Source organism: Pelmatolapia mariae, linkage group LG14 (assembly GCF_036321145.2).
Source record: "Pelmatolapia mariae isolate MD_Pm_ZW linkage group LG14, Pm_UMD_F_2, whole genome shotgun sequence".
NCBI classification, from domain to species: domain Eukaryota; kingdom Metazoa; phylum Chordata; class Actinopteri; order Cichliformes; family Cichlidae; genus Pelmatolapia; species Pelmatolapia mariae.
The window spans coordinates 19927235-19948755 of record NC_086239.1 but is presented as its reverse complement, the minus strand read 5'-3'; the positions used below and the strand labels follow the sequence as shown (position 1 = coordinate 19948755).

Sequence of the window (21521 nt, the reverse complement as noted above, 5' to 3'; positions counted from 1 at the left end):
GTCTTTTGTCTTGTCTTCCTTCCCTCACCCTCAGCTGGTCCTGGCAGATGTTTGCCCCTTCTTGACCCTGGTTCTGCCGGAGGTTTCTTCCTGTTTAAAGCGAGTTTTTCCTTCTCACCGTCACCAAAGTGCTTGTTCATAGGGTGTTGTCTGATTGTTGGGGTTTCTCTGTATTATTGTAGCCCTTACCTTACAATACTGTTGTTGAGATTTGGTGCTAAATAAATAAAATTCAATTGAATTGAAATATTGAAATGCAGCGTATATTTTATTGTGACACAATCGGAACCAAAACAATATTCTGTAAACATCTTTTATTTATTTAACCAGTCATCTTTTAAACAGTTCATATCCAGGGTCACAGATAGTTGGCATGCATGCAGACATCTGCACAGACCCTCACGCTCACCTTTTGATTTTTTTTTCCTATGTTGGTGTTTCGTCATGTTACCTTTAACTGTCAAAAGCTTGTTAGAAACTATGAAACACATCGCAAACTTCTGGATGTTAGAAGACAATTAATAATGCTCATGAATGAGACTAAAGGCAAGGAGGTGTGTTTTATAACTAAACATGTTAACAGCACCTCCACATTCATATCGTAGTTTATTATATTGCACATGTATTTCAGTAATAGGCTGTTTATTTCAGTATAGTGGTGTACACGAATTCAAATTTCCGAGGCCACGTGGGCGTTATCTACTATCCATTATCTATATGATATTCCTAAACTATAATTTATCCAAGTAAACATCAGTTAACCAAGTCAGACAGTTCTTTTGCAATGAATATCATAAACACTCCTATCACCGGTTAGTTACGGCAGTGCCAGCTGTTTAATTCACAGGAGCTTATGCAAGTAACCATGGTAACCACGGACTCTGAGTGGCTGGATCGACGCAGGTCAGACAATTTTTACATATAAGATCTTAAAACAGGACACAGACACTGTAATTGCTGACCTAATATCAAATGTATACGTGGACTGAGTCTATGTTTGACGTTTGTTTTTATATCTAATCTTTACTCTCAAACCTTTAAACAGCAGCGAGTCTGCTGCTAAGAGAATACAAACTCAAACTGATTGATCTTTTCTGTTTAAAATCATCTGGACGCGCCACGTTTTCACTCAGTCTTTTATTTACAGCATGATTTAAGTGTTTTAAACGGGGGAATGATGGAGGAATGTGTTGTAAATGAGCATGGTGCCTGGCATTGTCATGCAGGTATTAATTTGGTGATTTATTAAATGTAGCTTATAAATGTTATTATAATTGATTCTAATCTGCTGCTAAGTCTCTTACGCTGATGGAAATGCAGATACCACAGAACACACATCATGAATCTGATCTGCGACAAACTGAAGCCTTCACCTCTTTTACAACAGTGTTGCGTCAGACTGGTATATTTTTATATTCTGTAGATTTTCGAGTCTCTGGAATAGTTGGCAGTAATGAGGATAATTTTCTGTAAAAGAATATTGATATGACCTGTGAATTAGATTAGTAGATGACCGCTAGGCTAGGTTAGTTTGATGCCAGCACTTTCATGTGACCGAGCTGGGAAACTGTGGGTTAACTTAGAGAGCTGACCTCGCTCCTGCGTACACGGCTCCGAGGCAGCAGCTGGACTGCCTGTTTACCCTCATGATTAATATTCACAATAAAAATATTAGTGTCGAACATGTGAAGTCTGTATGCATTTCACAGTGTCGAACAAGCCTAGTACAGTTAAACCTAACAGTTACTACATGACGGAAACACCAGTGTTTTCTCTTTTAGTAAAGATTATGCGTGTATACACCGGTCACACTGCTTATTGAACAAAAAACACAAAGCTCAGATGTTAAACATGTTTTTAATGTTAGTTTTAATTCGGAATTGGCGACTGAAACAAGTATGACTCATATAAACATCAGGAAATAAAGACCCGATAGATATAACCTCAGTAAATGAAGTCGGTGTACAGTCAGCGGGGGTTATGACAGTTGTGTACCGGGACCTGAGCTTTGTCGGTGGTATAACAGCTCAAGCGCTTATGAGGGGAACAGGTCTATCACATGCTTTGCTGCGAGTCTGGGCTGGGCACACATCTCCGAAATCATCGAAGAACTTTTGCAAATAGGCTCTATCTTGACAAACCGACCAGATATCTGAAGATTAAACCACTACATTCTCGGCTAAAAAAAATAATAAAAGTGCATTTGGTGAGATAAAAACAGGGTATTTCAAAGTACAGTTTAGTTAGTTTCCACATGCTGGTTGTTGGTGTAGAGAAATGCCCACTAAAAAGAATGGCCACCAGGCCAAAGCAATGGTTTTGACTTGAACAGCGTTAACCCCGCCCCCTGAGTTTGATGGGTGAGGCTGACAGGTAAAACGAATTCATTAAGACAGCCACAGGGTCAGGACTGCCAAAATGAATTAAGTAAATACATCATTAAGTAATTAATTAAATGGGTCAATAATTAATTAAAATGAGAAATAAATAAATAATTAATCAAATTTGTCAAATATTAATTAATCAAATATACAATTAAGCAATTGTTAATTAATGTGCCATTAATTAAATAAAATTTGAAATAAATAAAAAAATATGTATTTAATGTTTTAAATGAAATGAATGGACATTTTATTAATTATTTAAATAATAATAAGTCCATAATAATAAATTTCTTTAATTAATTACTTCAAATTTTAATTAATTATCGACATATTTATTTAATTATTTAATGGTGTATTTAATTAATTCATTTTGTCACTCCTGGCCCTCCATACCTACAGAGGGCCTGCAGTGTTTACAAACGCCCTTGCCACTATACGCATGCTCTGACCGCCTGTGATGCAGGGAGTTGAGAGATGATGAGGAGCGGTGCTGCTTCTTTCACTGTACATCACTGACAACATATCCGGGGCCGGTGGGCGGTGCGAAGCCTTGAAGATGCAGGCAGCCTGCGGATGCTGACCAAAGGATGTCAGGCGAGGAACTTCCGCAGGGTACGAGCGTTACTTTTGATATTTTTGGAGAAAACAATCCGCTGCAGCGCGCTGGATGCGTTGGAAGGGAAACTATGAGAACTAAAAGTCTTCTTTGTTAGCCAAGCCTCAGTGAATGAATGCGAGCGAGGAGACAGACAACAATAGTTTATTGTTATTCTTCTTAGCAAAACGAGCAGGCCGTGCTTCCCAGCGTTTCGGTTCGAGGTCTTGTGCGCTTTAAGGACACTTATACAAATTGTGCCCACTAACACATCTACTGAGAGAGACAAAGCAGCAACTGTGAAGCGTATACTCGCTGATCTGCTCAGAAGTCTTTAATGGTTTACTGGCGGGTATGACACCCAGAGAGAGGGTGATGTGCGATTTGGTGAAAGCTGTCACTTTTGATTAATAACCGATGCCTTGCTTTTTCTGCAGGAGTTGGCTTTGTTTACAGGGCGGCCAGCAGGCTGAACACGGATCACAGGCCTTAAGTGAACACAGCAGTGCTGCTTCTAGCAGTGCGCATCCAGATCGATCACATTGTTTGTGCCGGTAGATGCTTTTCTCCCTGACGCTCTTCTTGTGGAGGCTCTACCGACATTTCTACATCATGTTCAGCTCTGACCGGCTCACAGTCCCGGATTACGTCAGCCGGCTGCAGAGAGGGAGGAGCGGCTCCGCATGCGACCCTAGGGCCATCTCTCCGGGGATCAATGCCGACGTCCAGGCGGTTTTGGACACGTCACTTCCCGCCCTGCGCTCCGCCATCAGTAGGCTGAAGTCATCCAGGGAGACCTCGAATTCAGATGAGACCCGCAGGGCTATCGCGGAGATCTTCCAGCTGGTGGAGGAGGCCTGGGTTTTACCTACCGTGGGTCGTCAAGTGGCAGAGGAGATCTGCAACAGGATCCGGCTGCATGGAGGCCTGGAGCTGCTGCTTCAGCTCCAGCAGTCGCCTGCTGTGGAGATCACTTACGAGTCTGCAAAACTGCTGGAGCAGATACTGATCTCAGAGAACAGGTATGGTGTAACGGTGTGATGGGGTGCAGGACCGCAGTAGACTGTGCTACATTGCAGTATGTTTTTGTACTTACACATAAAGTTTAAACACTGCTGCGGGTAGTGCAGTATTTGTGTTTGTGTGTCTGTATATTTGTCTGAGTATTCTAGTAATCACTTAGTAAATGATTATAAAATGTGATCTTTATTTACTGAACCTTTATTTAATGGGGTTAATGTGACTCTTGAGATTATTACTCTCCTTTCCACAAGCAAGCTGGCCAAGACTGGCAGCAGTACAGTTTCAGAAATGAGTGCTCAGCAAAAATACACAAAATAAGTGTAGTACATTTCCAAGTCATCAATTTAAACGTCATCGTCTGGGGCCAGAACACAGGGGTGGTCAAATATTTGCAGCATGAAGAGGGTGAAGCTCAACACTTGTAGCATAAAGAACAACTTTACTGCTTGGCATCCACGATCCAGATGATTACTCTCCAGATCCAGATGAAGACTACAAGCCGAAACGCGTCAGTCAAGCGATAAAGTTCATTTTTATAGTACAAGTGTTGCTGTAGCGTCTCCATGCAGCTCGGAAGTAGATGAAGCTGTGCCAGACACCTCTGCTCTGTTTCTACAGCCTGAAGTAACTGATCATTTATATTCACCTGAAATCGCATGAAGTTTTAGTTGAAGGAACTTCCTTGCAGGCATTATACAAATGCATATAACAACTCTGATATGACGGGGGAGCAACAAGTCTCTTTGTTGCCTCAAAATACAGACAGCTGCTGAAAGTGAGGTGTAAAAGAGAGTGAGTCATCTATTATAATTCTTAAGCTCTTATACTGAGATACTGATTCACAGCCCAGGACTGCAGTGATATGGTTCAGTGGTTTTGATTTTGCATTTGAGAAGATCATCAGTTCGGTGTTGTCAGGATTTCAAACATGTTGTGCTGTAATGTACTAGCAGCTGATTGCAGCTGAAGGAGAGGCTGGGTCGGAGTATGTGCAGAGCAGTCCATCCACCTTGTTATCATCATTACAGTGAAAGGGTTCTTTCAACTGAACCCCGGGGCGCACTTTTAGTTGCATTAACCAAGTTGGAAGTGATTCCCTTCTACCTGCATGCACTGAGATCTGTCTGCTGAGTACTTTTAAAACCATGCAGCGTTTCTTATGTACACCTGTCACAGAAATAACATGTAATGTCGCAGTTTGAAATAACAAATTTTACTTAACCAGACGTCAAAAGCTATAATAAACTGAATTCACACTGACATACACTACCAGTCAAAGGTTTGGACACAACTTCTCATTTTATTGTTTTTTCTTTGTTTTCATGACTATTTACATTGTAGATTCTCACTGAAGGAATCAAAACAATGAATGAACACATATGGAATTATGTAGTAAACAAAAAAAGTGTGAAATAACTGAAAGCATGCTTTATAGTTTAGATTCTTCAAAATAGCCACCCTTTGTTTTGATTACTGCTTTGCACACTCTTGGCACTCTATTGATCAGCTTCATGAGGTAGTCACCTGAAATGATTTTCCAACAGTTTTGAAGGAGTTCCCAGAGATGCGGAGGATTTCTTGGCACTTTTGCCTTCCATCTCATCCCTTTTGCTAGTCCATCTCAACCCAAACCATCTCAATTGGGTTTAGGTCAGATGACTGTGGAGGCCAGGCCATCAGGCGCAGCACTCCATCACTCTCCTTCTTGGTCAAATAGCCCTTACACAGCTTGGAGGTGTGTTTGGTGTCATTGTCCTGTTGAAAAATAAATGATGGTCCAACTAAATGCAAACCGGATTGGATGGCATGTCACTACAGGATGCTGTGGAAGCCATGCTGGTTCAAATCCCCAATAGTGTCACCAGCAAAGCACCCCCACGCCATCACACCTCCTCCTCCTTGCTCCATAATTTGTACCATGCATGTAGAAACCATCTGTTCGCCTTTTCTGTGCCGCAGGTGGAACTAAAAATCTCAAAATTTGGACTCATCATATCAAAGCACAGATTTCCACTGGTCTATTGTCCATTCCTTGTGTTTCTTGGCTCAAAAAATCTCTTCTGCTTGTTGCTTTTCCTTAGTAGTGGTTTCTTAGCAGCTATTTGATCGAAAAGGTCTGATTTGTGCAGTCTCCTCTGAACAGCTGATGTAGAGATGTGTCTGCTACTGGAACTCTGTGTGGCATTTATCTGGACTCTAATCTGAGGTGCTGTTAACTTTCTGAGGCTGGTGATGATGATGAATTTATCCTCAGCAGCAGAGGTGACTCTTGTTCTTCCTTTACTTCATGTAAGCCAGTTTCATTGTAGTGCTTGATGGTTTTTGCGACTGTACTTTGGGACACATTCAAAATTTTAGCAATTTTGCAGACTGACTGACATTCAGTTCTTTAAACAATGAGAGACTGTCGTTTCTCTTTAGTTAACCGATTGGTTCTTGCCATAATATAAATTCTAACAGTTGTCAAATATGGGTGTTAGCTGTGTACTAACCTGACTTCTGTACAACACAATTGATGGTCCCAACCTCATTAAGAAGGCAAGAAATTCCACAAATGAACCCTGACAAGCCAGCGTGAAAACCATTTCAGGTGACTACATCATGAAACTCATAGAGAGAAGAGTGTGCAAAGCAGTAATCAAAGCAAAGGATATCTATTTTGGAGGATCTGTTACATATGTTTTCATTCATAGTTTTGATGCCTTCGGTAAGAATCTACAATGTAAACAGTCATGACAATAAAGAAAAAACATTAAATCTGAAGGTGTGTCCAGACTTTTGACTGGTAGTGTATAACGAAGAGAAGCAGAAGATGCTCACATTTGAGACAAATTTCAGATGTTATTTAACTACTGACATTGTTTTTTATCCCATAAGCTAACCATTGCATGCAGGGGGTTGTGGATGACCTGCATGTATGATTAATTGGAAAGAAACTAAAGAGTTAGATTTTTGTGTTATGTTGACTTTTATTTTACTTAAAATAAACTCTGATCAATTTTTCTGTTAATTAGCGATAAAGAATGTGGGATGGAGGGCATAAACTTCAATTTCTTGGCTGCTGAAGTGCTGTCACTCAGTCTCCCAGACTGTATGAAGTCTGTATTTAGCATTTGTTACCGTATTCCAAATTTTTTCTACAGGGATTATGTGGCTCGCATAGGTCTGGGGGTCATCCTCAACCTGACTCGTCAGCAGGAAGATGCTCAGCTGGCTCGGAGTGTCTCGGGCATCCTTGAGCACATGTTCAAACACACAGAGGAGACGTCTATCCACCTCATCACCAACGGCGCCCTGGACACCCTCCTCTTTTGGTGCCGAGGTACGGACCCCACTGTTCTGCGCCACTGTGCCGTGGCACTGGCTAACTGTGCGATGTATGGAGGCCACTGCTGCCAGCGCTGGATGATTGAGAAACGGGCAGCTGAGTGGCTCTTCCCACTCGCCTTTTCCAAAGAGGATGAACTCATTCGTTTCTATGCCTGCTTGGCTGTAACTGTGTTAGCTGCAAACAGAGAAATTGAGAAAGAGGTGGTGAAATCAGGGACCTTGGAGCTAGTGGAGCCGTTCATCGCATCTCTGGATCCAGAGGACTTTGCCCGCAGTTTACTGGACAGTGCAGACAGCATGCAGGGAAGGACCGCATCTGACCTGCAGCAACTTTTGCCATTACTGGATGGCACGAGAGTGGAGGGAAAGTGCATTGCAGCCTTTTACCTGTGTGTTGAGGCCAGCATCAAGTCCCGTCAGCGCAACACAAAGGTAAAACTGTTTCTCTTATTTAATGAGTTGGAAAGACATCAGATGTATAAAATAATAAATAATACTTCCAGTGGCTGACACATAGTATTTATTTTTTAGATTAATGAAGTGCATGGATTTTATAGATATTTGAATCAAAACTGATTATAAATTAATAAAATAAATTAACAATTCAACATATTCATTAAAAAATTACTTAACAAATATTACTAACATCTAAATCCTCTACAGAGTTATTGTATCGAGGTCCCAAAATGTCTCAGACACAGCACCACTCAAGCCAAAGGGAAGAGCCCAGCACTGCTCACCTGGGTGTATTTATAGCCCTCAGAAGAGCATTAGAAAATTTATGCAAGGAAAAAAAAGACCTGAAGATCAGGATTAAACAAATGAAAGAGGAGAAAAGTGCAGAAATGACAAAAATGCAACAAATTACAGAAATGTTGAAAGAAAATGAAGAGCAGAGAAAATGCAGTACAAGTTCCAAGACATGGAGAAAAAATGAAGGCCTGCAAGTGATGTTCGACGAAGTTCTGAGAAGAAACACACAACTTTTAAGAGAGAAGGAACAGAAGGAGCTTTTATGGAAGCTTGCAATCCAAGCTCCAAGCCACAGAGAAAGATAGACAAAGCACTGAGAAGAAATACACCATTGCTGAATGAGAAGGAACAAAAGGAAGCGGTACACCAACAAATCGCGTGCAAGCTTCAAGTATCGGAGAAAAACAATGAGGATTTGCGTGTAATGTTTGAGGAGGACAAATCTCAGAAAGACATGAAGTCTTTACTTCAAGAACTACAGCAGAGACATGCGGCGTTACAAACAATCCATTAAAAAAAGAAGAACAAAAAAGGACATGCAAGAGTAAAACAAACAACTGGAAGAAAAACATGAAGAAAAGCAGGAAACCTTAGAAGAACTGGAGAAAAGGTGTAAGAAGGTGTAAGTGCAGCATGAAGAACTTTTCAGAGAGAAGACAGACCTCATAAAACAGAACAAAGATCTGCAGGAAGTGTGCCTGAAAAAGCAGAGAAAGCAGTTCAGGGTTTTCCAGAAGAAGGGCTCTGCTGCTTCTTCAGTTCAGCCTGGACAAGAGTAGCCTCATCTTCCTCCTACAGAGGCAAAACTTGCAAACAAATTCAGTGTGCTTCAGGGTCTTATGCAATTTTAATGTTGTTAAGAAACATTACTGATTGAAATCACCATTTAACAGTACTTAAGAAAAGCTGAATAACTGAGCTTTATTTAGCATGACTCCTTGTATTTAGATGAATCAACAGGTGTGAGTTGGATAACAGTTCAAAAAAACCTCACCTTAATTGAAAAGTAAAATTTAAATATATTGTGGCTGATCCCCAATTTCTCCTCCCTTTTCAGATATTTCAAGAGATTGGTGCTGTGCAGAGCCTCAAAAGAATCGTCATGTACTCCAGCAATGCCACAGTCTGTGCCCTCGCTAAGCGGGCGCTGTGCATGATGGGAGAGGAAGTACCGAAACGAATCCTGTCAAGCGTGCCCAACTGGAAAACCTGTGAGGTGCAGACGTGGCTGCAGCAGATCGGCTTCAGCGCTTACTGTGACCGTTTTCAGGTGAACGACACATCCTACAGAAAGATGAAATATCTATCCACCCGTTCATCTCGCAGCTCAGTTTAACAGCTGGACTGACATGGATGTGTTTTGGGTCTTAGGAGTGGTTTAGATTGTTCTTCTACAAGGAGAGAAAAGTTTTAGGGTCAGTTTTGCCTTTTGCACCGCTCCCACGTGGAATTCCACAAGCTTATATTCTCAGGTGATTTAGATTTAAGTTTGGAAATCCCAAATCATAAAAGCACATTTAGAATATCATTGGACTGCCAATTAGACTGCCCCTCACCTTGTACATTTTTAAAGTAAGGCTTAAAACTCATTTTCATTCCTTGGCTTTTATCCTAGAGTGAAAATTGTAGGTATTTAGGGACTTTATTGTCTCTAGTATATTTGTGATTCTTCAGATATATTTATTGATGTGTGTGGGCAATGGTGTGTGTGTGTGGTGTATCTTTTATTATGTTGTGTAACCCTCATTTTCATGTACAGCGTGCTGGCTGACTTTGCTGTTGTAAACATGCTTTATAAATAAAATCGGACTAAACTGTCCTGATGTGTTTGGTGATGTTATAACGTAGCAACTCCAGGTGGATGGAGACCTCCTTCTGAACATCACAGATGAAGATCTGAGCTCTGATTTGAGCATGACTATCAACCTTACCCGCAAGAGGCAAGTGGTGATAAATATTTGAACACACGTCTTATTTGTCTTGAAAAAAAAACCCCCTCTAATTTGTCTCATCATCCAGGTTTTTGAGAGACTTGCGTGTGCTGAAGACTTACGCCAATTACTCCACATGTGACCCCAACAACATGGCCGACTGGTTAAGCGAGGTGGACCCCCGTTTTCGTCAGTACACCTACGGCCTAGTCCAGTCAGGCGTGGACCGTCACAACATCCAGAGCCTGACCGATAAGCAGCTCCAGCACGACTGCCACATTGAAAATGGCGTCCACAGAGCAAAGATACTGTCTGCCAGCCGCGGGCCCTTAAAACTGAGCCACACAGATGCACAGCCTTCAGGGCCTGACGTCTTCATCAGCTACAGACGAACCACGGGCTCCCAGCTGGCCAGGTTAGAACTGGAGGAGATTTTGTGCAGAAGGTCATTTAGGATGAAGAGTGAGATCAGATAAGGTTGAAATTAAATCCTGCTCATCTTGTTTTGCTCCCAGCCTATTGAAGGTGCACCTGCAGGTTCGAGGATACAGCGTCTTCATAGATGTGGAGAAGCTGGAGGCCGGTAAATTTGAGGACAAACTGATTCAGAGTGTGCAGAGAGCACGTAACTTCATCCTGGTCCTGTCTGCCAGTGCACTCGACAAGTGTATGGGAGACACAGCCACGAAGGACTGGGTGCATAAGGTCAGTTTTCCATTTCCTGCACACGATGGTTGAAATGTCAGGGCTAATTACGTCTAATTTCTGCTGAAAAATGTCAGATCACTGCACCTCTTCTCGAGATGCAATTGGATTACATCAGATCAGATTTGCTTGTTTTGAGCCGTGTTTTTGAGCTTGCATTTAAAGTTTGCATTTAAAGTTTGTTCTGTGGAGTCATTTTTGGATAGTGTTTTTGTATTTTCAGTGGAACACAACTCTCTTAAAACTCATGAATATGTTTATAGTTCCATTTACACCCACTTAAATTCATGATGGCTGGTTTTAATAAAATGTCATGACTAAAAACTGAATTAACGAAAATCACACTGTGCCTAATATTATGCCTCTGAATCAGAGGTATTTACCTCTGATTCATCAGGATATGGGAGCCTTGGAGGGGTCCTGTGGTGTCTGCTCCCTGTGATTTGTGGGGTTGGACTTGCTCTGGGACATCCTATGTATGCTTGGTTAGAGGTTAACCAAGTGTACATAGAGGTTCATAATAACATGGTTAGGATGCATGTTATTATGAAAAAGCATGATTCTTGTGTCGGGCTCTTTGCCGTGTTGCTCACACTGTTCCTGAGCAGTGTTTGTGTTGTGGTAGGCAGCTTTACGCTTATGAGCTGCTGCCATCGGGGAGTGTGGTTACGTCAAGGTGAGGGGTGGCTGCTTGGTCTGCAGCAATGTTTATATGAGTGTTACTTATTGAAGAAGCATCCAGATGTGTACCACCACCAAAAGCATAACACTGGATTTTAATCAGATGATATATATTCATCAGGTTTTCATGTTGTGACTGGGCAGAGTACATAGTAGCTGTATAGTTTTGTATCTAACCGAAGAGTTAGAGGAATCAGAATCTGGTAGTGACGTGGCTCAGTGATAAACTCAGTGATAAACAGAGGCTCTTAAGGTGAAGCTTGCTGGGATTTCTGAAGCTCGAGGTAATGGACCAATGGCTCAAAAACAAGAACAAAGAGATTGTAGTGCAGGAGGGCAGTTATAGACACAGAACTGAAAGGTATGAGGTGTGGTCCCACTCTTGAAATTCAGATAGATTATCTCCAATTCATTTGTTTCATCTTGCAGGAGATAGTCACGGCCCTGGCTGGTAAGAAGAACATAGTTCCTGTCACAGATAACTTTGCATGGCCTGACCCCATGTCCCTGCCAGAAGACATGAGAGCTATTCTCAACTTCAACGGCATCAAGTGAGTCCCTGCATACTGTGCTCTGATTGGACAGTGGACACAGTCCTGTTGTGATGTGCGGGGAAACTGTTTTCCCAGCAGGTCTAAACCACAGCTGTTTGTTCCATTTGTACTGCATTTATTACAATCTCCCAATAGCACTCATATTTCTCTCATTAATATTTCATTCACTTTAGTGCAGATGTGTAAAAATTCCAATTAGAGGGAACTGTTTTCCCTGAATCGACATCATCTAATGCCTGCTGACGTCTCTTCACATAGGTGGTCCCACGAATATCAGGAGGCTACGATCGAGAAGATCCTGCGCTTTCTGAAAGGACCCCAAGACCAAGTCGACCGCTCAGACGGCTCCAAAGAGCAGAAGAAATAAACTGAGATAAACACAGTCCGATTTCAGCTATAATAACTATCCATGATGCCAAATTTCCACATAACCTACAGTGAATAGTCTGGCAGCTTTCCCTGCTCTGACCTAATGCATGTGAAATGAATCCGGATGTTTAGATTACTTGCTGACCGGAATACCTAATATGCACACACTTAATTATTAACAATAAATAGAACTGATAAGGGGATTGTATATAAAAACTCTAAGCCTTTAATGTTAGTCAGTGCTGTATATGTGTAATCAGGTACAGTAAGCGCCTTCTGTATCTCAGGAAAATAACTGTGATAGACCAGCTGACATGGACACCCAGCAACATTATCACTGCTAACACATCAGTGTTCATCAAAGCTCCTCTATATGCAGTCGTCTTTTTTTAACCTGTGTACATCAAATGGACCAAAGCAGGTCTCTGATTTTACCAACATTTCTCCCGTTTTCATGTTTGTGTTGTGATAGAAGAAATCTTCCTCGGCAGACTTGCTGATTTGTTTAGGATGAGTGACTACCGTGAGTTTAACCTAAGCCCCAAATTTAACCATAAACGAGTGAAATATGTGCAGAGGGAATAACTCCATGTAGCGTTAAACATACTGTTCTGTAATAAAAGTGGGTAAAAAGGACCTCAATATCTGTTCTGTTTTACGGTGTAATTGTGAATTACCACACTGTGTAATCCATTATTACCGCTGACATAAGACTTACTTCACCACAGTCTGTCCAATAGTTATATGTCTGCTTTTGAACTGAAAATGTATCATCCATCCATCTTCTGCTTATCCAGTCAGGGTTTTGGGAGTGGGTGGGCTGTCTCACCCAGCTGTCACAGGGTGAGAGGTACACCCTGGACAGGTGGCCAGGCTATCGCAGGTCTGACACACAGAGACAGATGACCATTCACACCTACAGCCAGTTTAGAATGACCCATTAACCTAACCCCATGCGTGCCTTTGGACTGTGGGAGGAAGCTGTAGTATCCGGAGGGAATCCCCGCAGACATTGGAGAACAGAGAGGCCCCAAACAGCCGGTGGATTCAAACCCAGGACAATCTTGCTGTGAGGCAACAGTGCTAACCACCACACCACTGTACTACCCCAAAGTGTATCCTTGTTCAGAAAATAAATAAATAATTAAATACAGCAATATGACACACCTGCCCTGTATTCATGAAGCATAAATGTACATCTGTAAAAATCAACAAAAGCAGTCATCCAGATGTGTTAATCAAGTTTATTAAATAAAATTGTGTAACTCGATTAACAAGATTTTTGGGTTTGAAATCATTAAATTATCACACTTTATATTATAACAGATCACTCTGTTAACAGAAGTGGAAGTGCAAAACCATAATTTAATCACTTTTTAAAAAACGCAGTTATAGAAAAAACATAAAATGTTAAAAGTGAAAACACAAACATCACTTATTTCATCACTTAAAAAAATGTACTCTAAAATTTATTCAGATTGCTAAATATTGGAAATTATAGAAGAACAGACAGGTCTCTCAGACAGTTGTAGCACACTGTATGTTTTCTAAGGATGGCTTTGGTCACATGATCAAACGAATCTCGCTGATCAGTTAATGGTAGGTCAGTGGAAACTTCACTCAGCCAAGTAACTTCCCTTTGTGCATTTAAAGCTGATTCAGCAGCTCCTGTTCCTTCATTGTGCAACTAGGACGTGACACTGTGTGCATGGGTTCTGCATTACTTCACAGATCAGCGTGTAATGCAGAAGCAGTCATTTAGATAAAAATGATTAACCTTCACACAATGAAAAACATCATTCCTGATTGATTCTACATATGGCTTAAATCAGTGACACTTGGAGATATACAACAATTACATACATTCGCTGTTTTTAGCTAACAGGAGTGGCACCTGGTGTGGTCTTCTGCTGCTGTAGCACATCCGCTTCAAGGTTCCACTTATTATGCATTGAATGTATGCTCTTCTGCATACCTCGGTTGTAACAAGTTGTTACATTCTGATGCTTGGTTTGAACTTCAGCAGGTTGCCTTGACCATGTCTACATGCCTAAATGTACCGAGGTGCTGCCATGTGATCAACTGATCAGATATTTGTGTTAGTGAGCACTTGGACAAAATCAGATAGCAGCAATTTACAAAATAACTTCTTTGTTTTTGTTGACGAGTTACATAGAATCTGTGATGACACGGCAGTGTCATGATCTCTGATGCTCTAAAATAGCTCATGATATTAAAAAATTACATCAAATTTTAATTATAAAGACACATTTTTGGGTTTGGCAGAACTGTCAGTCAGGATGTAGTTTCTTCATCGCTTAGTTATTCTTTCTGGTGTAACAAGATGGAAAAATCCCATCCCTGGGTGAGTGAATAAAACTGCAGACACGACGGATGTCTCTGCTCACCTTTCAGACTAACACCAGGATGAACCTGCACTCTCTTTTGTGATCCTGCCCTCCACCTCTCTGCAGGTCAGGACACTGTGGCTTCTCTCTGGTCTCTCCTTTGTTCCAAACACTGCAGAGTCCTAGAAATACAGACATGGAGATTGTCAGTAATGACATTTTTCTGGTTGTGTACAGCCCATAAGACTAAAGCCAGTCACACAGGCATGAACAGACTCACCCTATTATTCCAGCTGGGATGAAGAGGATGATGGCAGCAAAGAGGAAAGGGAATCCCTTCATGAAGTGCAGGGTTGCTGGGTAGAGGGAGTTGAAAACGCCGCTGCCCACCAGATAACACAAGCTCTCCACACAGGCAACAGATGCAAACAGGGCACCTAAGAAAAAGCACACACACACCCAATAACACAATTACACATATACAACCTGCAGAGCACAAGCTGTCCCGCGTGACAAGGGAACATGTGCTTCAACTGTGCTGCTGATCTAATTAGTTCACTGGCTCATTCCACCACTGCACAGCTGACACACTGAGCTCGCTCTCTCTCAAACACAATCCTCACAACTTTGGTTTTAAATGTGTAACACTTGTACACGATCAGGGGCTGACCTTGCTCTGATGGGTCCACCAACTTGGACAGCTTGGACCTCAGCACAGGTGTTGATGTCATGAAGAGCAAACACAGACCATAACCTGGGGACAAAAAACAAAACAAAAACAGATTTTTACGTTCATACGCGTGTAATTGTTCAATATCCATGAAATAATCCAGAGCGGGTGAATAAACTGTGTTATTTATTTCCAGAGGTTACAATCAGAGACAGTTTATTGTAGCCTTGTACTCAGGGCTGACAACCCTGAGTACAAGGCTACTATCAGTGGCCTTTTGTTCACTGATATGTCATTATGTTTAAAATTTGCTTTAAAAATAACAATAACATAGGGTAAAAGGATTTGGAAAGCACAAATACAGGAAGATAACAAGCAAACATTCATCCATTCACTTATCCTTGAAAAGGTCTAAAGGGAGGCTAGAGCCTATCCCAACTACCATAGGGCGACATGCAGGGTGCACCCTGGACAGGTTCCCAGCCTAAGATAGGGAGATAGACAGCCATTCACAACTATGAGCAATTTAGATTCACCAATTAACCCAACTGCATGTCTTTGGACTGTGGGAGGAAGCCAGAGTACCGGAGAGAACCCATACAGACACGGGGAGAACATGCAAACTCCACACAGAAAGCCCCCGGCCAGGTAGCCAAGTCGAACTTCTTGCTGTGAGGCAACAGTGCTAACCACTGTGCCACCATGCTGCAGTGACATTTAACTCCAAATTAAATTGACACCAATATATATTGTAAGTCTTAACACGGACAAGACTTTTTCTTGGGCAGATGCCACATTCCATTACACATAATAAAAGAGAGAAAACACCTAATCATGGCTGAAGTACTACAAAAGTAAAAGTCATCTTCACTTAATTTATCCTACCTCACATTCTTCCTCACATAGTACATTCAGATTAACTTTTTACAATCGGTTTATAAACCATCTGGAGGTTATGAATGTGCTCCAACACCTCTCACCTGTAAACATGAGCTGAGTGCTGTTAGCCACAGAAAAGACCACCAGACCAACAATGTTGGAGGCAAGACCCACAAGAGCCACCCAGGAGTCCTCCATGCAGTGCTGCATGAGCTTTAGCCCCACCAGACTGCTCAGGTAGCCCAGGTGCTGAGCTGCTGATCCGTAGCCAATAAAGTCTGGCCCCCAGCACAGAGGCGAGCTCAGCTCGTACAGCACGTACAGTTCTCTGGAGCCGAAGTGAACAGTCACCACCAGAAAGAAGCACAGCGTGTAAAGCCACAGCTTGCATCTGTGAAATCGTCCTCCAGCCTCACTGCTGCTGCCTCCTGATGAGTAGAGGTGCCAGACAGCTTTATGGTGTCGAGTAGTGAGGAGCTTAGCACTCGGGTCTGGCACCACAGACTCACGGACAAAGAGGAAGGCATACAGAGCTGACACCAAGTTGGTGGCCAGCACGAGCCAGAACGGGTTGATGTAACTAAACAAAGCACAGAAATAGAGAAGTAAAGCTTATACGAAAGATTTAGATATATATTAGAGCAGTGTGAACGAACTGTTTAACACACATTCCTTACCCTTGAGCCCGCCGCCACTGTCCTCCAATGATGCTGGCTAGCATTCCTGACAGGCCCAGACACGCCTCTAGGATTGCCACCCTGAAGGTGCGAGAGCGCCTGTCACTGATGTCTGCCACATAGGCAAAGCAGCCTGCCAGGACGGCATTAAAATCACCCGACAGGCCGCTAAGCAGCCGTCCCACTAGAAAATAGACCACGGGCAGCTTGAGATACATCACCACAAGGTACACGATCACCTGCAGGGCCAGGCCAAGGTTAGGGAGGATGAGGACTCGTCTGCGACCAGCGAGGTCACTCCACGAGCCCAGGAGAGGCACAACCAAGAGCCCGACAGAAAAGCCCCCCAGACTGATGTACAGGTTCCAGTGTGCTGTCAAGGTTTCCACCTCCTGAAAAAGACACATTTAACAACAATCAATCTCAGTGATCAGTGAAGAGGTGGAAAAGATTTTTTTTAATAGATGCTGTGATTCTACTTTTTGTTTCTTAGCTGCATCCCAGGTGTAACTCTGTCTGTGCACCAGCGTAATTAGACCCATACATCGTTGCGTTGAATCTGCCCAAACACTAGTTTTGCTTCACCTTTTTGAGCAGAGCATGTAGATTGTATTCCTTTTTCCCATTTTCAGCATGTGACTGCTGTTCCTCATTTTTGAACTGCTTGCAGGTTCAAAGCTTAAAACTCCTTTTTTCTTTAAATGACTACACATGCAGGCATTTACGTCCTGATGATCAATTTACTTATAAAAAAAGCCTTTAAAACACATCTGCATGTCTTTATCTGTGTATTTGTTTGTGTATTGCTTTTGTTTTCCCCAAAGTGTAAGCACTTGACAGGTCTTGCATATCTTGCGTGGTACAAAATGGGCCTTTTGGTGATGCTTGTAACTATATGAGTGTGCATTGCTTGTTAGAACAGGTAAAAAAATATGATACAGGAATGGCTTATTTTTAGGATTGCTTTGCATGCAGTTCCTTCAATAACTGTTTTCATTTTGTTGTTTGTTAAGGGTAACTATGTAACCTGAAGAAATCAACAACGTGGGATGGCCTCTCCTACTGAACCAGTTAGTTTAACTGTAAATCTAGCATGTTAGCATTACTTTGTGTCTCGCTTGTGATGAATAATAAATAATCCTGCAAGTTTGCTGGCTGTTCAACAGATTATTGGATTAGTGAGTCATGATATGAGATATGTGAGAGGCAAAGTCAGATTTATTGTCCATTCTGCAATATGTCCCAGGTATACACAGGATTGAAATGTCGTGTTTCCCTGACTCATGGTGTGCAGCGAAAATAAATAAATATAATAAATGAAGTGAGAAGTTTTTCAGCTTTTTTATATACACGATATTAAGTATAAATGGTTTTTTTCTTTTTAAAGCCTGCATAAATATTCCAAGTAGCAAAAAGATGAGGGTAAACAGGGTACCACAGTCCTTCTGTGGACTAAATCACACATTTCTCCGTGGGCTTTGTCAGGTTACTTCTTTAGTGCTTGTAAGCTGTGGTGCTACTTGGGACTAGTCTAAACCTATTGGGGGTGGGCATATTGTTTTATGCATGGCTTCATTAATAAAATCAATCAACAGTGTTATAGTGTCTACAACCCCTTTAAATTTTCCGCCATTATAGAGTCTGAAGAAAAGGGTTAAAATAAATTGCATTTTTAAGGTTATAAACATGTAACGTAATATTAATGAAGGATGTTTTTGTGCTTTTCCTGTTATGAAAATACTTCACAATGTATTAGACTCACTTTGTAAAGCCTTTATTTGTAACAGCATACATGGTTTTTAAATTAAAGGGTAATTCTAATCTTTTTCCCACCCAGAAAAGACGCGGACAGCAGCAGCAGTACATTTCAAGGTGAGCGGACTACCTTCTGAAGCGGGTCGGGGGGCGCTGAGCTGTTGCCGCACTCCGACCTCTTGGAGCCGTTGTAGCCGAGGTCTTCGCTTATGCGGTCCCACAGGTACTGGGTCGACAGAGGTGCCTGCAGGGTCAGGGAGAACATGGACAGGAACAACACCGGCTCAACGGACACCGGCAGCGAGCATGTAACAGGCGGTCGTACGACGTCGGTGGTCGGTACACCAGGCTCCTCTTTGTTTACGTCGAGCTGTGGTTCGTCCGCTAATGTGTCACTGAGGACATCTCCGTGTAGGATCGCCGCAGTGTCCCGCTCGTCCATGTTGAATCCACTCAACTGTAAACATTAAGTGTGTTGACTAGTTTAAGCTGCCTGTTAACGGAGTATACAGTGAAAACGGGAGCGTTAACGTGTGCGGCTGGCTAACAACGGTTACGCTAATGAGAGTGAAGGTATCTTTTATGCTAGCTCAGCCAAAATCAACGAAACAATAACATGAACCATAAAAGCGCGGGCTTTGCGGCCTCTGCTGGACGAAGAGGTGAACTACATTCAGAAATGATAACTACGGTGGGTCACGAGTGCCAAAATGAATTAACGAACTATGTCTTTAAATAATTAATTTACCCCCCCCCCCCATAACAAACACAGCTCTCATATTTAGATTGTACCCTTACAGCTTTTCTTTCATTTTTTCATGACAATGATGATGATATAAGAGTTTATGTAAAAAAATAAAATTTTGAAATGATACAAACAAGTAAACAAAACATAAGGAAAATATTAACGAAACATTTCTTTTTCTTATTATTATTTGTGTGTATGTATAACTATATATCTAGATATTTACATACACTCACTGGCCACTTCAATACTTACACCTTGCTAGCAGCTGTGTTTTGCAAAAAACTATATTTATATTATGTGTAAGTATATTTGCCTGAATTGATAAATAGCCTACAGTAAACAGGCATTATGAAGGGGTTATATATAAAATAAAGAAATGACCTATTTTGGAAGAATTTTTATTCCATGAACTGTGTGGAAGGCAGACCATGGACCCGGATGCAGGACTTGGGAGACACAAAAAGCTTTAATGCTGATAGTAATATAAAGAAGTCCAGAACAATTGCAGGACAGACACAGAGAATCCAAATATCAGGAATCTTTAGGGAACAACAGGGCAAGACAGTGCATGAATACAATAATATGGTAAGAACATGCTTATTTTGGTAATTTGATAAGTGTTATTAATATAATTATGAGTAATTCATTCATCTAAACCCCTGGGGCTGATCTGGCTGGTAAATCAGACTAAATGTGGCTGGATTCATGCAGTATAGATAAGTTACACCTAGTTGGTTAACCTTAGTGTGCTTGCTTGTTAACATCATTGCAGGAAGTACCTTCTCAGACTCAGAAAAAGTATTGATGCTTACTTGCCTACTTTCTGCATAATTTGATTCTGTAATTGTAGTTTTTAAAAGAGGTCTAAAATTAAGACTCAAACGAGAAGCCAACTTTAGAGCACTTATTTCCAGCCTTGCAAAAATACTGCACTATCAGTTTATCAGATTTAATCATGAAAAATCCTGCCTGATTTTAACATGATTCGAGTCATGTAGGCACACATGATTTTTTCTTCTTTTTATTCTGCTCAAAGTCAGTATAAAAGGCACAGAGAAGATCTGTATGTGCTGGCCTGATGAGATAATCCGCTAAGAAGAGAATAAAACAGAGGAGTCAAGGACAGACATGAAGGGAACATTAAAAGAGACTGGCTGTAAAAGTTTGGCACTTCTCTTAAAAATCTACCCTCAAGCAGCGATAAAATAGAACACTGATAATAAAATATTTCCTCACCCCTGAGTAACTCAGCATTAATAAATATAAGATCTAAGTTATTTTAAATAATTGCACGATTAGTCTGCTAAAATGGTTCTGAGTTATTTTGAGACCAAATGAAATCTAATTTCACTTCTGTTTGCTGACTCACAAGCGGTGGTTCAGGTCAATTGGCAGAAATGGTGACAGAGAAATGCTGAAAATGAAAGCACACATCAGTACTCTGTGATTCTTGGCAGCTTTTATTTCATTCAGATGGGTGCTTTCCTTTTTTAAGCTCCACTCCTTCAGGTAGTGATCAACAGCAGCATGCAGATCTTTCTTCTTCACAAGCAAATTTCAGTTTCTTTATGCTGCACGGAGGACATTTAAGATACTTAAAATAATTACACATCTACCAAAATACATTGCTGTCACTATTATTTTTGCCATTGTTAGTTTTAATTGATGGTAAAATGTATATAGCGCTTAGTAATACGCAAACGATAATATGGATTTTTATATTAGCCCTCAGGTTCCTATCAACATCTATCTGACAATAATTTAAAAGTCACAGTAAGAAAAGCTTGAGGGCTGGAACAACATGTTTTTCTGATTAATTTTAATGTAATTTCTTTTTTTATTACATACAGTGACAGTAGGTTATTTAAAGTTTTGACCACATGCCAATAAAAACACCTGTAAAATGTTTGCTGGCTTTTATTTCACCCACACACTAATGTGTGGGTGCAATTGGGTGTGGAAAAAACAAAAAGGTGCCGCCCTTGCTGTCGTTTTCTCTGTAATTCAATTGTTTAATTAAAAAACTGACAAGGTTCAGTGGGCGGTTATTAAGGTTGGCAGCCTGTAGCAATGGCACTACAAGAAAGACAGCAAGAGCTGTTATTTACAGTGTATTCAA

At 41.3% G+C, this 21521-nt stretch overlaps 3 protein-coding genes across 3 annotated transcripts in view; 2 read left to right on the top strand and 1 right to left on the bottom strand.

The window, feature by feature from the left end:
- The first annotated feature begins 2850 nt into the window (after positions 1-2850).
- Positions 2851-12961, top strand: sarm1 (sterile alpha and TIR motif containing 1). The gene is made up of 9 exons (XM_063494111.1): positions 2851-2996; positions 3417-4001; positions 7146-7764; positions 9143-9355; positions 9934-10025; positions 10105-10431; positions 10532-10721; positions 11832-11953; positions 12215-12961. The coding sequence occupies exons 2-9, from the start codon at positions 3538-3540 to the stop codon at positions 12321-12323; spliced, it is 2136 nt and encodes a 711-aa protein (XP_063350181.1). The 5' UTR covers positions 2851-2996; positions 3417-3537; the 3' UTR covers positions 12324-12961.
- Positions 12962-13596: 635 nt separating this feature from the next.
- On the bottom strand, positions 13597-19323 carry slc46a1 (solute carrier family 46 member 1). Its single transcript, XM_063494018.1, has 6 exons — positions 18785-19323; positions 16900-17291; positions 16324-16802; positions 15344-15427; positions 14954-15110; positions 13597-14855 (listed from the first exon to the last, which is right to left on the bottom strand). The coding sequence occupies exons 1-6, from the start codon at positions 19094-19096 to the stop codon at positions 14801-14803; spliced, it is 1479 nt and encodes a 492-aa protein (XP_063350088.1). The 5' UTR covers positions 19097-19323; the 3' UTR covers positions 13597-14800.
- foxn1 (forkhead box N1) overlaps positions 19260-21521 on the top strand; it is a 27303-nt gene continuing 25041 nt past the window's right edge. Inside the window, exon 1 of the mRNA XM_063494017.1 lies at positions 19260-19345. The gene's annotated coding sequence lies outside the window, so the exon portion shown is untranslated. The remainder of the gene's footprint in view (positions 19346-21521) is intronic.

Coding starts and splice junctions, on each gene's coding strand:
- sarm1 (XM_063494111.1), top strand. CDS start 3,538: ATGCTTTTCTCCCTGACGCTCTTCTTGTGGAGGCTCTACCGACATTTC. Junction 9,356..9,933: donor CTTACTGTGACCGTTTTCAG/GTGAACGACACA, acceptor GTTATAACGTAG/CAACTCCAGGTGGATGGAGA. Junction 10,026..10,104: donor ATCAACCTTACCCGCAAGAG/GCAAGTGGTGAT, acceptor CTCATCATCCAG/GTTTTTGAGAGACTTGCGTG.
- slc46a1 (XM_063494018.1), bottom strand. CDS start 19,096: ATGGACGAGCGGGACACTGCGGCGATCCTACACGGAGATGTCCTCAGT. Junction 15,428..16,323: donor CACTCAGCTCATGTTTACAG/GTGAGAGGTGTT, acceptor TTTTGTCCCCAG/GTTATGGTCTGTGTTTGCTC. Junction 15,111..15,343: donor GGTGGACCCATCAGAGCAAG/GTCAGCCCCTGA, acceptor GCTTTTTCTTAG/GTGCCCTGTTTGCATCTGTT.